The sequence below is a fragment of the Rhineura floridana genome, chromosome 3 (assembly GCF_030035675.1).
Source record: "Rhineura floridana isolate rRhiFlo1 chromosome 3, rRhiFlo1.hap2, whole genome shotgun sequence".
NCBI classification, from domain to species: domain Eukaryota; kingdom Metazoa; phylum Chordata; class Lepidosauria; order Squamata; family Rhineuridae; genus Rhineura; species Rhineura floridana.
This window is the reverse complement of record NC_084482.1, coordinates 66,556,495-66,572,089: the sequence shown is the minus strand read 5'-3', so window position 1 is coordinate 66,572,089 and position 15,595 is coordinate 66,556,495. Positions and strand designations below refer to the sequence as shown.

Sequence of the window (15,595 nt, the reverse complement as noted above, 5' to 3'; positions counted from 1 at the left end):
AGTGATGTCCAAAACTGTAATGGTTGATCATATTATTAGATGTTTTCACTGAATCAAGAAAACAAACTGCTGTAATTTCTTATTTTAAATGCAAATGCTATCCCTGTCCCAAATTTTTCTCCCCAAACTCTAAATACTTTTACTCTTGGCAATTTTTTCTCTGCCTTTTCCAAGCCCACAGAGTTCGTGCAGAAACCAAGAGTTAGAGAAGCTTGTAACAGGAAAGGGGTTCATTCAATCCTTCTCTGAGTCGTCTGATGTATTGATAACTGCATAAACTCAAACATGAACTTCAAACAATGAAAGTGCCTTTGTGAGTACTCTGGTGGGTAGGTTGTGTTATTGTTTGGAAGATACTTTAATTTGTTTTTTTAAAAATGGGCTTCAGAAACAAAGAAATTGGAAACAGGAAAGCGCGGTGGGCTTAGGCCTTATATTGAAAAGCCTGGGCAAGAAGGTGCTTGTTGCCAATGCCCTCCTGAATTATCTGTGCGCAGGGAGCATGGCGTGGAAAAAGTGGATAGAGAAAAGTGAGGCAAAGTGTTCTGCACGTGTTCAGAGGGACTTTTATTCCTGGCTTCACTGGGAAAATGCAATCATTCTGTAAGCCCTGCTTTTTAATTCTAAGTATGTGAGTAAAGGACGTTTCAATTTCTCAGTGGTGAGGGGGGGAAATCCTGCATATGCTCAGGCACACGTTTCACCTGTTTCTGCTTAAGAATTCTCTGCCATGGATTCTCTGACTGATCTTGGCTTAGTCACCTATTGTGGCGGAAGAACACTTGAGGTACCACAAAGTTGGACCAATGCCCTCTGAATGCTATCTAGTTCACATATGCGTGCTTCCGGTTTGTATTTGACTTGCTTTATAGCCTGTTGCTTGCCTCACTGCTTTTGTCATCTGGAGCCATTGGTTTGCATGCAGTTCAAATTTCTACTTTCTGCTTCTGGCACTTTTGAATCGTTAGCCCTACCATTGCCCACATGCTGCTTTGCTGGCCCCGGCCTTCTAGCCTCACCCACTCGTGCACAGAAGTCTCATTGCTTTTCATCTGCAAAATATTGGAAGGTAGAAAGGTGCCTCTTACGGATGTTCTGTTTTAAAGTGTTTCCTTCTTTATATTAGCTTCTCTCTGTCTTCCCATGCCATTTACTCTCTGTTGCAAGCAAGCAAATGGAAAACTGCTCAGCTTTTTCCTCTCCACCCCATTTCCCCAGTATCACAGACAACTGAGGGAAGCAGTCTGCAATCTTCTTAGGCAAACCAAGAAAGGAGGGAGAAAGCCCTTTTCTCTAGTAGGGGCTACTACGGGATGGGAGGGAGACGCTCCTGGCTGAGGCAGAGGGAACCATGCGCTCTGCAGCCATTTAGTCTCCATTTGTGCTGTTGCTTGAGACTTGCTGGCAACACTAGGAATGATTGATGTGCAGCTGACGTAGTATACTGAAGCCTAATTCTCACAAATAGCAGTTGTGGAAATACACCTGAGTCTGGAGTGTAGGTGGGAGCTAAAATGTTCCTTTGATTAGAACTACTAGTGTGTCAGGGGGATGCCTAAGCTAGATAAAAACCCTTTCTGCTGACACAGAATGCAGGGGATCTCCCCCTTTTTATATGGCAGGGCATCCAATCAGGTGAGCCTCCACCTGCATTCTGAAGTGGAACATTCCAGGCACTGGTTTACTACATCATCTGTTCTGTGAGAGCAAAGCCTGAGAAACATTTGTGAATGAGAATCCAGAAAGTCCTTGGTTTTTGTATGCATGATATGAGAAATGTTAGCACATCTGGTATCACTGAAATACAAACAGAAGCCCCACATGGTGTAACTTCAAGCTCTTCTCCCCACCCACCCACAATATACTTTTTACATGTATAAAACTAGCATGTTGGGGGTATGATAGATTTCTGTTTCCTATGGATTTTTGAGGTACATAAAGCTAAATTTGTGTATGTACAATTGCACAACTGGGAGATCCTTGTTCATTGAGGGGATGAAGTCTTGCTTATTACATGTTTTTCCAAAAACATTGCCTGTGGAAATGCATATTAAAAATCAGACTCCTCCAGGTAAGCCTGCAGTGGCTTACCAAGTATGCGATGTTTCACAGGTAACTGCTGCTTCACAGAAACTGCCAGTTCCTAATAACGTCTGTGGCCTACCTCTGCATATGGTTCTTTCCCCTGGAGGAGTGATTGTATTATTGAAAGTTTAATCTTACATGAATCTTTCCTGTCTAGGTTCCCAGACCTGTTTTGATATACAGACAATTTCAACAGGAGTGAAGAATCTGAAATCTCAAGCAAACTGGTTCTTCACTTCCTATTCACTCACATCTGTCCCTTATCTCCAGGTTTTTCTTTTGTCCATCCTTGTGTCCTGAGTCTAATCTGCACAGAGGAAACATAGGTTCAGTCTATGTATGCAGCAAAAATCTGTATGCAACAGAAAATCTTAATTTCACATATATGCTCATCGGGTCTGAACTGGCAGTGACTGGCCATAAACGAGATCTTGGGGTCATAGTGGATAGCTTGATGAAGATGTGGACCCAGTGTGCAGGAGCTGTGTGAAAAAGGCAGATTCCATGCTAGGGATCATTAGTAAAGGTATTAAAAATAAAACTGTCAACAAAGCTGTTATACAAATCTATGATGCAAGCCACAGTTGGAATACTGTGTGCAGTTCTGGTCGCCTCATCTCAAAAGGATATTATAGAATTGGAAAAGGTTCAGAAAAGGGCAACCAGAATGAACAAGGGGATGGAGTGACTCCCCTGTGAGGAAAGGTTGCAGCATTTGGGGCTTTCTAGTTTAGAGAAAAAGTGAGTAAGAAGTGATATGATAGAAGTGTATAAAATTATGCATGGCATGGAGAAAGTGGATAGAGAAAAGTTTTTCTCCCTCTCATAACAGGAGAACCTGTGGACATCAGATGAAGCTGAATGTTGGGAGATTCAGGACAGACAAAAGAAAATACTTCTTCGGACATTGAAGTTCTCTGGGAGCGAGTTTCATAAGGCAGTGATGGCCACCAACGTGCATGGCTTTAAAAGAGGGTTAGACAAATTCATGGAGCATAAGGCTATCAATGGCTGCTAGCCATGATGGCAATGCGCTACCTCCATATTCAGAGGAGGCTTGCTTCCCAATACCAGTGCTGGAAACTGCAGGAGGCGAGAGTGCTCCTGCACTCAGGTCCTTCTTGTGGGCTTCCCATGGGGAACTGGTTAGCCACTATGAGAACAGGATGCTGGACTAGATGGGTCACTGGCCTGATCCCCCAGGCTCTTCTTATGTACCAGGGTTGGCCCTGCCATGCAGTTATGTAGAGTAACCTGCTTCCTGTCAATGTCTCGGGCTGGCACTGATAAGAAATGAAAAATTACTACACAAAGAAATGATAATCTGGAAAGGTCCTGAGGAGAGGCCAGAGGTAATGAGAGTTGGAAGCAGGATAAAGGCCTGTTGGATTAGGATTCAGGAAAGGTCACCAAGAGCATGAAGGAGAGCCTTTGAAAGCTGTGGGACAGGGTCCCCTTTTTAGTGTCCATTCAGTTACTGAAAGCCACTTGTATCTTACTGCAGTTCTGCAGGCCTAGTTTAAGTTGGTTTATGAAGCTTGGACATGTCCCTTACTAGATGGTGCTGTGGAGTTCCTGACCATGTGACACAAGTCTTAGATGGAGCTCTCACTTTGCAGCTGTCCTTGTCTCTCTGCCTTGTGACTCTGACAGTTCAAGGACTACTAGAACAACAACAACAGAGCTATTATCTGGAGCTGAAGAGGGCAACAAAGCCCTTCACTCTATACATAACACCACAAAGTGTATTTGTCGCGAAAATGGTGCATGCAGGCTGGGCTTGGTACATCACCATTCATTTGGGTAAGTGACTCTTGAAAGGCTCATCAGGGGCCAAGCTGCACCATCGTATTTGCCCCTCCTGGGTTCTCTCCAACTGTACAACTGTTGAATGCCACTCAGTCATAAATACTGCAGTAGTGCTGTGCTTCTGTTTTTGTTGCTAGTATTTAACAGTAATAAAACAAACAATATCCATCCAGGTTGGGTCCACTCCCTGGAACTATGAGATCTCTAACAGGGTCTTTGTTCAACTGTGAATTCCTCTACCAACTGAAAAAAATCTTGATTTGGGTAATTGTAGATAGAAGTTGTTGGTTGCTATAACAACACAAGCATATCTATTTGGGTGCTCACATGATCCTTGCTCCAGTTTCTAAATATAAGCCCAATCTCACACAGTATATCTGATACCATGGAAACCAAATGTTCTATAAAGAAAGAACCAGAATTTCAGCAACATGAAAACTGAGGGTGATGGGGAAAGCTGAGCATTGCCACAATCACAGCTTGGACTTTACACCCTGTTTGGGACTCATAAGCATTACTGGGGACTTGTGGTTTTTCCTGAATGCTTTCCATTGGTTTCTGTCAGGGGGCAGCATGGTATGTACAGGCTGTTCATGGATTTTGCATCATGTTGCATTAACACATTTGTGTCAGAGTGGAGACAAGTGGGTGCTGCAGTATAATTTTTATGTTCTCACAGTGTTGATCTTTCCCCTTCCCTGACCAGTACATCCTCAAACACATAACACTGCCTTATGCGGAGTCCAATTACTCTGGATTATGCAACCCAGTATTGTCTACCCCAGGTGTGGGGAACCTTTGGCCCTCCAGTTATTGCTGAACAACAACATCTGGAAGACCAAATGTTCCCCACACCCGGTCTACGTCTACATGGGATGGGAAACCTGTGGCCTTCCAGATATTTTGGATTCCCATCAGCCCCAACCAGCATGGCCAGTGGGAGCTGGAGTCCAACAACATCTGGAGGGCCACAGATTGCATTCTATTCTGTTTGGCAGCAGACCTCCAGCACAAAAGGTCTTTCCTTGCTAGAACTGCTACCTGAAGTCCTTTCTAACTGGGAGTACTGGGAACTGAAATTTGGATCTTCGGCATACAAAGCACATGTTCTGTCACTGAGCTGTGGTTCTGTTCAGTCCAATTTCAGCACTTGGAATTCTGCACTGCAAAGGAACTAGATCATTTAGTCCAGCTGCTTGACCTGCTTCTCAGCTGCCTTGTACTGTGCCAAAAAGAGGGAGTTAAATGGAATCAGTTTTATCATGCTAGAATTCTCTGGAAGACCATAACTAGCTATATGTATTAAAAATATACTGGGTATCTGCAGCCATTGTTTTGCTCGTGAATTCCAATGCACACAACTATACACTAAAGGTGTTAAATTTGTATGTGGCCTTTTTTTGTGATAGCTTCTTGTTTTTTAGTTGTCTTCTAGGATGAATTGTGTTTTGCTTTTATTGTATTTTGTGGTTGTTATTGTAGACTGTCCTGAGATCTGTCTGGGTCAGGGATAGCCAACGTGGTACCCTTCAGATGTTACTGAACTGCAACTCCCATCATCCCTGATAGGGATGTTGCCTATTCACGGTCTGGGTGAAGAATGGCTTAGACAACATTTAATAAATAAAACTCCCCCACCCTTTTAATCAATCTACAGTGGGAGACTATCTCAGATCAACCCTACTCCCTATTTCTGATGTATATTCTATCTCTTGCCAGTGCACCCCACTTCATATACATTGCTGGCAGCCATTGCATAGTAGAGGAAGGGTGGGTTAGCACCCCTTTCTGTCTACAAAAAAAATGCGTAATTTATCTCCCTTATCTCTTGAGGTAATGAAATTTGCGTAAATGAAGATCCATAGAAGCAGCCCTCATTGTGGAGGAGGGCTTATTTATTAATTTCATTTCTTAGTTATCTTATGCCAAAGTCTCTAAGCAACATAAATAAGAATTAGTTTTAAAACCCAATAATATTGTTATAAGAAAAATACAGCCATCAACAGACCAAGCGAACTAAAAACAACAAAATGCCTACAAGCACAAACATTGTCATGTTAATCAAAAAGAAAGGTAGACCATGTTAAAAGCATTAGCTGATCAAATATGTTAAATTATTAAAAGGCTTGGGAGAAAAGAAATGTCTTTGCCTGGTGCCAAAGTGATGTTAAAGTATGTGCCAGATGAGCCTTCTTGGGGAGACCATTCCATAACTGGGAGGGTATGGCTGAAGAGGCACACTCTCTTGTTGCACTCTGAGGAAGGCCTCCGTGGATGATCTTAGGTTCTGGATAGATACATATGGCAAGAGGTGCTCCATTTGGTACCTGGATCCCAGGCTGTGTCAGACCTTAAGGCCGTGTAAAACCAGCACCTTGAATTGGGCTTGGAAACATACAGGTAGCTAGTGCAGGCAGGCAACAACTGGCCCAGACAAGTACGCTCTTTGTTTTACATTTTATTGTTTTGTCCTGGGTCTCTCCATTGCATAAAATCAGCCTATAATATTTTTCAGTTGGGATTTATACCTTTCATTTGGAGTGTATGACTGATTAATGTTTTATTTTGATTGTATTTTTAAGGTAGTTGTTAGCTGCCCTGGACTCCTGCAGGAGAAAGGGTGGGATATAGAAACAGTTTCTCATAATATAGATTCCCCAGACAAAAGCTCACTATGAATGGGCTTTAATAAATCAGCTTCCCATGGCGATCACCTTTAGGCAGGCTGCTCATGACATTCTCTCAATTTTGAACCTGCAGAGGTAGATAGGGATTGTCCAGAGATCCCTGCTGCCTCCCCAGCTCCGAATTTAGGAGGAAAGCTGGGTGGCCAAGGCAGCCAAAGAGCCTTGGCTATGCAGGGCCAAGCTGGTGCACCCATGGGTCTTTCCTTCTCCACAGCAATATGTTGAACATCACTTTCTGAAGGTTTTCACAGTGTTCAACAGTGGAAAGGCAAGGGAGAGTTGCTGCATGTTGTTGCCTGAAGGTGAAAGAGGTGCCTTTAAGCAGTGGCACCCAATAGCACACATTCCTTGCCTTACCTGTACCTTAGGAAATGCTGAGGGTTTGACAGTGGAGTAGGTTAACCAAGGATTGTAGGTGGCCTGCCTGAGAATCAGACCTGTGAAAATACTGCATGCTTTTTGGTCCAGGAATAAAGAGTGTGCATGCACACCCAGTGGCGTCACTAGCGGGAGTGCGGGGGGATGCGGACCTCCGGTGTGTGTGCCATCCCTGGGGCATGGATGAGAGTGCACGCGTGCACTCGAGGCCAGCCACCCTGTCTATGCCCCTGGGAGGACGCGCGGCGAAGGGGCACCCAGCCGCAGAAGGCCTGGGAACGTGGGTGCCCCTCCCTCGCCCTGCCGACGCTGCTCCCGCTCTCGTCCACCCGCCTGCCTCCGAGGAGGAGTCGGCGCAGCCTTGCCGGGCAACGGCGCGGGCGGGGTGGCTCTGGGTGTCACCCCCTCATGGTGACACCCGGGTGCGGGCCGCACCCTCCGCACCCCGGTAGGGACGCCCCTGTGCACACCAATGAGAAACTCAAGGGTTCAGTCCTACACTCAAGGTGGCAGTGCTCCCATTCCAGTGATGCTACTTGAAAATTAAAACATAAATTCATTGGGTTGACAAATTTTCAACAATGTCCATCCAGTGATGTGAGATGGCTTCCTCTTTTGGATCATGCCATGCAGTGTAGGCATTTTTTTTTACTCTGTCCTCTCTTTGGGTTTGAGGTTGGAATTTTTACCCCCTCGTCTGTAAATTGAGATAGAAATTATTTGAAATATCTGGACACTCACAGGCGTCCCTGGTATGGGTGGCACTCCATCTGTGTCAGTGGTCTATAGAAATGAGTGGCCCGGGGTGGGAGCCAGTGTATTGTGTCAAACCATTACTGACAGACAAGTATAGATGTAAATGTTTTCTCAAATCCTGAGACATGGTATACACTGATATGAAATTCTGTATATAAATGGCAACTGTGCATTTCCCTGTTGCTTGGTGATTAATATGGTGCATATTTAGGTGGCCGATCAGACAGCCAGTGTGGTGTAGTGGTTAGAGTGTTGGACTACGACCTGGGAGACCAGGGTTCGAATCCCCACACAGCCATGAAGCTCATTGGGTGACCTTGGGCCAGTCACTGCCTCTCAGCCTCTGAGGGAGGCAATGGTAAACCATCTCTGAATACCGCTTACCATGAAAACCCTATTCATAGGGTCGCCATAAGTCAGAATCAACTTGAAGGCAGTCCATTTAGGTGGCCGATAAGCAGGGGAGCCGTGTATCCTACTTTGTAAAGGAAAGTCCTCTATTTGAAGGAGTCCTCTGCTTGCAGGGCTGTCTGTTAAAAGATAAAGACTTGCAAGAACGTAGAGTATTGGCCTTGTAGCACTGTCTTCATTGTTTGGTGATACACTCCCTCTTTTTTTTTTTTTTGGCAATGCGTAAGTGCTCCCCACCCCCGTTGTAAGGGTCATTTTCACAAATAATGTAGAACCAATACTGAATCTGCAATGGAGCAGACATCAATGGGGAACTCCAAACTATCCCAAACCTCTGATGGATGTATTTGAGTGATATATGTGTTTCAAACAACTGTTGCATTCATACTTTACATATTCAGATGTATTAAAGCATTAAAACACCCCCTTAGTTTTACATCTTAAACACCCGGTGGGTGAAAAAGGCTTTCATACAGTCTGGTGTGGCTATTTACAAGATAGTGATTCCTGAGTGGACAGTGTCGCAGGATAGCTGTCATTCTATAGTTCTAGGTTTGATTGTAAATTTGGATTCTATTATTTATTTATTTATTATTTATTAAATTTATATACCACCCGACTAGCGATAGCTCTCTGGGCGGTGAACATAAAATAGATTCTAGCAACCTCTCAAGATCTGGATCTGGTAGCAAACAGTGCAAATGGTATCTCCTTTGCACGAATAGCTGACCTGAATGCACAGATGTTTCCTCATTAGGATCCCTCTTTTTGTGTGTGGGGGAGGGTTTCCTGCAGTTTGTAAATGAGAAGTGGTTTTTCTCTGTTGAGTAAGGCTTGAACTTTCACCATGGACAGGCATCCTTTTCAGGATGGATCAGGAAGTCAAGTGAAGCTGTTTCCGTGAGCAGCACAAATCTGAGGATTCAGCATATGCCATCCTAGTCATTTCCATAGGTTCACAGATGGACCATGTTCACAGTTTAGCTCAGCAATACTGTGTCTGTGTGGAAAGATGTACTGTGACTTAATGTAATGGGAAGTGTGTGAGAGCATGAGCGTGTGTGCATGGACAGTTAAAGTGTTTTTTTCCTAGAAAGAGCTAGAATTCCATGCTAAAAACTTTTGATCACTGTACATCGTGTGCATTAGGTAAATACAGTGCCAATGCCCTCATATTACTGAATTACAAATTGTACATTGTAATTTTGTTCTGTGTGATATTTTATTTTGAAACACTGAAACTCAAAATCAATTATTGTAAGGTGACACTGGTTTTGTGTTGGGAAGTGTTTGTAAAAAACTGAAACATGTTGCTTGCATAAGTATTCAACCCCTGTGCTGTGGAAGCTCCCAGTTTATACAGGTAAAAGAAATTGCCCTATCGAGGACACAATTACCTTACCGTTGGCCTCCACCTGTGAACCATCAAAGTCGCTGTCACATTGTCAGGATAAAAACCTCACTGTTGAAGGATCATTGGTCAGGCTGTGGATCTGAAGGAAAATGAAGACTAAAGAGCATTCTACAGAAGTGAGAGATAATGTAATACAATTGCATAGATTTGGAAAAGAGTACAAAATAATATCCAAGTGTTTAGATATCACAGTGAGCAATAACCAGCAAGTGGAAGCTGCATCACACTACCCTGGCACTGCCAAGAAAAGGCCACCTCTCAAAATTCAGCGCTTGAACAAGGAGACTTGTGAGAGAAGCCACAGAGAGGCCAACAATCACTAGCTACAGAGTTCAGTGGCTGGGAGTGGAGTAATGGTGCACCAGTCAACCATATCAAGAGCTCTGCATAAGACTGGCCTGTATGGGAGGGTGGCAAGAAAGAAGCCGTTACTCAAAAAGTACCATCTGAAAGCACATCTGGAGTTTGCCAGAAAGCATGAGAATATCCCAGCTGCAAAGTGGGAAAAGGTGTTATGGTCAGATGAGACCAAGATAGAGCTTTTTGGCCAAAACTCAAAGCACCATGTGTGATGGAAACCTAACACTGCCCATGCCTCACGGCACACCATTCTTACAGTAAAGTATGGTGTTGGCAGCATAATGTTGTGGGGATGCTTCTTATTAGCAGGGACTGGGCATCTTGTTTAAATTGAATGAACAATGGATAGAGCAAAATATAGGGGAATACTGCAAGAGAACCTGCTTCAGTCCACTAAAAAACAGGCTTGGGAGGAAATTCACTTTTCAGCCGGACAATGATCCCAAGTACAAGGCCAAAGCAACACTGGAGTGGCTCAAGAACAAAAAGGTGAATGTCCTACAGTGGCCCAGTCAAAGTCCTGATCTCAATCCCATTGAGAATCTGTGGAGCTCTTCGAAAATTGCAGTCCACAAGTGATGTCCAACCAACCTGAATGACCTGGAGCGAATCTGCCAAGAGGCATGGGCCAAAATCCCTCTGTCACTGTGTGCAAAACTTGTAGATACCCACCCCAAAAGACTTAAAGCTGTTATTGCAGCGAACGGTGGATCTACCAAATATTAATGTGTGGGGATTGATGCCACAACATGTTTCAGTTGTTTATGTTTCTTACAAACATTTCCCAACATAAAACCAATGTCACCTTACAATAATTGATTTTGAGTGTCAGTGTTTCAAAATAAAATATCATATAGAACAAAATTACAATGTACCATTTGTAATTCAGTAATATGAGAGCACTGGTCAGGGGTCTGACTACTTTTGCAAGGCACTGTATAATTAGATTCACTTAATGTTAATAATTAAAATTACAGTTCAAAATGACTCCTTCCCAGGTGGGAATGTTTCCCCTCCCCCCAGAGATTAGGAACAAGGAAGAGGATATTTGGCATACTGTGGATGGTAGGTACGTAGAAGAAGATGGGCAGGCATTGAGGATCATTGAAGCTGTATATAGGCTACCGTATACAGTGTATATGGTTTGTTCACTGAAAATCTGGTCCAAGCTTCACCTGTATGTGAGACAATCCTCATATTTTCAGACTTCTTTTAGATGGAAATAATACAGACATTTGATGGGTTATCTTGAATTTTGCACTTTATGGAGTGGTTTTTATATCCGGCCTTTCCTCAGTTCAGCTTTATGGGAGGGGGGTATACATGGAGCCTTTCCTCTTAATATCCTTTTGGGTAAATTAGGTTGAGATATAGGGACTGTTCTCCATTAATATGCCTTGTCAGAAACAATATCCAATACATTCCACTGGCTCTTGTATTGGGGTTTGTATGTCACAACTGATAGCGATATACTTCCAATAAGCAAGCTAAGGGCCAGTGTTGGGTTTGCTACCAGAGGAAGAGCCAAATTGTTGAAGTGTGGTTGTGTTAATTTGTTGCAGTAAAAACAACCAAAAGTCTTGTGGTATCTGAAAGATTAACATGCATATTATTATTCACTAATAGGCAAAAAAAAAACCTTGCGATTTAAGAACATACCTATAGCCAACAGATATTTGTATCAAACTTTAAAAAGCAGGGAAATTGGGCAGCAATAGTGAATGCACCAGGGGAACGGGAGACCTGACCTCCTCTCTGACATATTGTACTGCCCTACAAATTTGTAAAAATACAAACACCATTTGGGTTGGACTTTCACAGTCCAGTTCACTTCCTGTGTAGTCCAATCCTATTTGTTTTAGCAGGGAGGAAACAACAATATTAAGACAGTTGGTATAGTTCAGATAGCCACTTTAAATATGTTTGATTTAGTTTGCAAATTTAGTGAAGTTTCCTATAGTTAATATTTTTCTTTTGTTTCTCTTTCTTTGAATATATGAAGTACAGCAACACTTTTCAAAATTTACACTAAAAACTAAAAACAATTGTGGAACAGTGGCACTGACTATTCTGCAGAATAGTCTCCAATGGACATGAGAAGTGTCTCAGTTTGCACAAGATAAAACAGTGGGAGGTGAAATATATCCTAGCAAATTTCTAGGTGTGCTCTACGTTTTTAATTGACCATGGTTGAAGTGGAATGATTTAAGCCTAGCAGGCTGAAAACATGCATCTTGGGCAGGCCAGGTTTGTTGTTTGTACTGAGAGTTGCTAGGAGATGCCCTATTCCCCTCACAGAGTTACAATCCCCAGAAGAGGGGGTGACTCTTAAATCACTCTGGCCACTGGAGCTGTGTCAGGGGAATAGGAGTATCCTAACAACTCTCAACAACCTTCACAAAGTATACTTTCCAGGATTCTTTGGGGGAAGCCATGACTGTCTAAAGTGAAATAAATGTCTGGTGTGGGTGTGGTCACCTGATTACCCAACCCAAACAGCTGTGAGTGTTTTAGAATACTGATGGTTCTTACTGAGCATGCCTAACACTATAATAGACTTCATGTTAAATTTCATAAATTAATTAAAAATTAGCCATGCATTTTTTTAAACTTTTGAACTGCAGAAGATGAAGGTCAGAATATGGGACAAGGTCAGTAATAGGATTATAGGTACTCTGTGAACATGGCTGATTTTTAATTAATTTCTAAAAATTATGAGACCACTGACAGAAAAAAGTCCAACAGCGGTCTGGACCTTTTTCCCTCTTGTTTTACACTTTGAACTCTTGATTCTCTCTGACTGTTTTGTGTATCGCCATGAAAACATAGAGGGTTGTTAAGCAAACGTTTCCGAGTTCACGACTATAAGTTTTGTAAGGTTTTGTTTTTAAATGAGCTTATGGGAAGCAGGAGAATGGCATGGGGAGTATTTTCAATTTAACATTATGGAATGTAAAATATCCATGTAGAATGTGAAAAGTCCTCTTGCTGGCAGCTCTTGCATCATTTTTTCCTGTTAGTGGCCTCTTCACATTTCTGGGATTATGATTTGAACCAATTGGATATTACACTGTGGACACCACAGCGCCTGTGATGACATTAGAGTCAATTCAGAGTGAGGGCAAAAAACTATACTATCTCTCTAGATGCTGAATGATAAATCTACGGTACAAACACTCTTACCTTTGTTGATAATCTTGCCCTGAAAAATGTTTTAAAGGGAGGTGCATGTTTATGGGTGGAGGGGCAGGGCAGAAATGGCCCCCCTCTTCAGTTCAGCACTTATAAGTCCAGCTTGTCCCCTATATGCCAGATCCCACATCCTCACAGTGCCCAGTTGGTCATGTGAGTTTATGTTTCCTTTTGCAGCACTGATTGCCAGCTGGGTTAATCTGTGTACAAAGGGTTGACTTGATACAAGTTCAAGGGAAAAGTTCCCCAGAGAGACAGAAATAAGGACACAGGAGGTTCAAGAGACTGGGATTGAATCAAGCAAAGCTTGACAAAGCAGACCTTGTTTGTCCTGTCTATGCATGGGGAATACTTGGTTAGTCGTACAGACCCTTGCTTTGTGCTCTCCATCACCTACACAGACATTTAAAAGCTGGCAAAGGAAAAAGCTTTCCAGAAGCTTTACATCTGGATAGCCTCTAGAATGAGTCCTTTTGATTTCCAAAGAACAAAATTGAGTGAAGGGAAGTCTCAAGTGTTTCTCTCCCTCTCACACACGAGGGGGGGGCTTGCAGTGCTTGCTCTTCCTCTGAGTTTTGACACTGGGCATTGGCTCATTACTCAGAGAGAGAGAGAGAGAGAGAAGGAGAGAGCGCAGAACAGGCAGTCAACAATTTCCCTAATTCATCTCGCAAAGAGAGAACAAGTCTGTGACCAGCTCTGGCTCGGGACTTAATGTCTACAAGGGACTTCGCAAAAGCACGTATGGTAAGGTGGCATTATTTAGAGAGAAACCAGATGCATTGAGAAATCCTTGATTTTTATATCTGCAGAGATGGTTTACACCCTTCATTTTGAAGCTTGTTCATAATTATATCTTTGGTCACCTCCATTCTCTTGAGCTCTCTTTGATGCTGTGAAAGTCTGGGAAGGGCAGGCGAACTTGACCGAGTTCCAAGATTCAGCATTACCTAACTCTTGGTGGTTCGGCTGAAAGAAACCAGAATGTCTGAAGGGGCAGGATCTAGCTAACTTGGTTAATCGTTAAAAAAGAAGCACACAGAGAAAAAGAAGGCATCTTTCAAAGCAACTTTAATGAGCGCCTAGTGCTGCATCCATTTAAATGGTTATAGTGCAGCTGACCAAGCCGAGAGAGGGTAAGCCCTAGCATTTGAACAAACAAAACAGAACCACAGTGTCTTGGTAAATGAAGGTAAGAGGAAAATCTTGGGAGTCTGTTTGTGGGAAAGTGGAATCTATAATGGGGAGGAGGAGCACACAACACATTTATTAACAGGAAGCCGATTAGCATAGTTACAGCAAAAAATGTTCTTAGGCTCCTAGAAACACATTATGATTGTTGGGATCAATGATGGAGGACTGTCTTGTGTATTTCCCCCCACCAATTCCACAGATTTCAGTATGTGTAAATAGGGACATTGAGTGGTGCTTTTGAACCAGCAGGGTGGGATACAAATGTTCTAATAAATAAAATAAAAATGTGAATGAAGAATACCAATTTTGCATATCCCCTGCACTGTGAGCGCAGTAAGTAAATTACACTGCTGGACTTTTGCATGCAGCCACCTGCGCAAGATTCTTACTTCAGGTCAGTAACACGGGAATCACATGAGGATCTGTATAATCAATCTGCATTACATTTCTTCATGAGCAAGAAATTGTGCACGTGGAATTGGGCACCATGCTAATACCACTGTATGTGGCTGTATGTATCTTGGTGCTTATTGTGAATTAATGTCTCTGTAACAAATTACATCTTTTGGAATATTTTTTTTAAAAAAAGATTGAACCCAAATATTTTTAAATTATTTGCAATCTCCCTCATCCATGATTTAATTGTGGATGAGGCTGCCGATCTGGCATGTATAACTGAGACCTGGGTGGGCGAGCAGAGAGGAGTTGGCCTCTCCCAGCTGTGCCCACCGGGATACTCGGTTCAACATCAGGGTAGATCTGAAGGTCGGGGAGGGGGGGTTGCTGTGGTCTATAGGAATTCCATCCCCCTCTCCAAGCACCCTGTCCATGTGACTACTGGTCTGGAATGTTTGCATCTTGTGTTGGGTCAGTGGGACAGATTGGGGATTCTGTTGGTGTACCGCCCACCCCACTGCCCAACAGACTCCCTAACTGAGCTGACAGAGGTAGTCTCGGATGTACTGCTGAGATCCCCCAGACTGATGATGCTGGGGGATGTCAACATCCATGCCGAGGCCGCCTTATCTGGAGCGGCTCAGGACTTCATGGTTTCCATGACAACCATGGGGCTAATATGTTACTGGCCCAACACACGTAGCAGGCCATACTCTAGATCTGGTTTTCGCAACTGGACATGGAGATGATGATCTGATGGTAGGGAGTTTTACATCAGTCCCTCTGTCATGGACAGATCATTGCTTGTTGAGGTTTAGACTTACAGCGGCTCTTCCCCTCTGTAAGGGTGGGGGATCTATTAAGATGATCCGCCCCCAGAGGCTTATGACTTCTGATGATTTTCAAAGGGCTC

The 15,595-nt window shown here is 43.2% G+C and overlaps 1 protein-coding gene across 6 annotated transcripts in view; it reads left to right on the top strand.

Annotated features, from left to right (window-relative positions):
* The window catches only part of GAS7 (growth arrest specific 7), a 177,365-nt gene that overhangs the window by 67,287 nt on the left and 94,483 nt on the right, over positions 1-15,595 (top strand). For 2 of the 6 annotated variants that reach the window (XM_061616404.1, XM_061616402.1), the window contains exon 1: positions 3,838-3,888. The exons of 2 other annotated variants lie outside the window; for them this stretch is intronic. In XM_061616404.1, the coding sequence (XP_061472388.1) occupies positions 3,853-3,888 (36 nt within the window). In that variant the 5' untranslated portion in view covers positions 3,838-3,852. Of the gene's footprint in view, positions 1-3,837; positions 3,889-13,705; positions 13,840-15,595 lie in introns of those variants that run through there. 2 more of the 6 variants (XM_061616406.1, XM_061616403.1) reach the window with 1 other exon arrangement.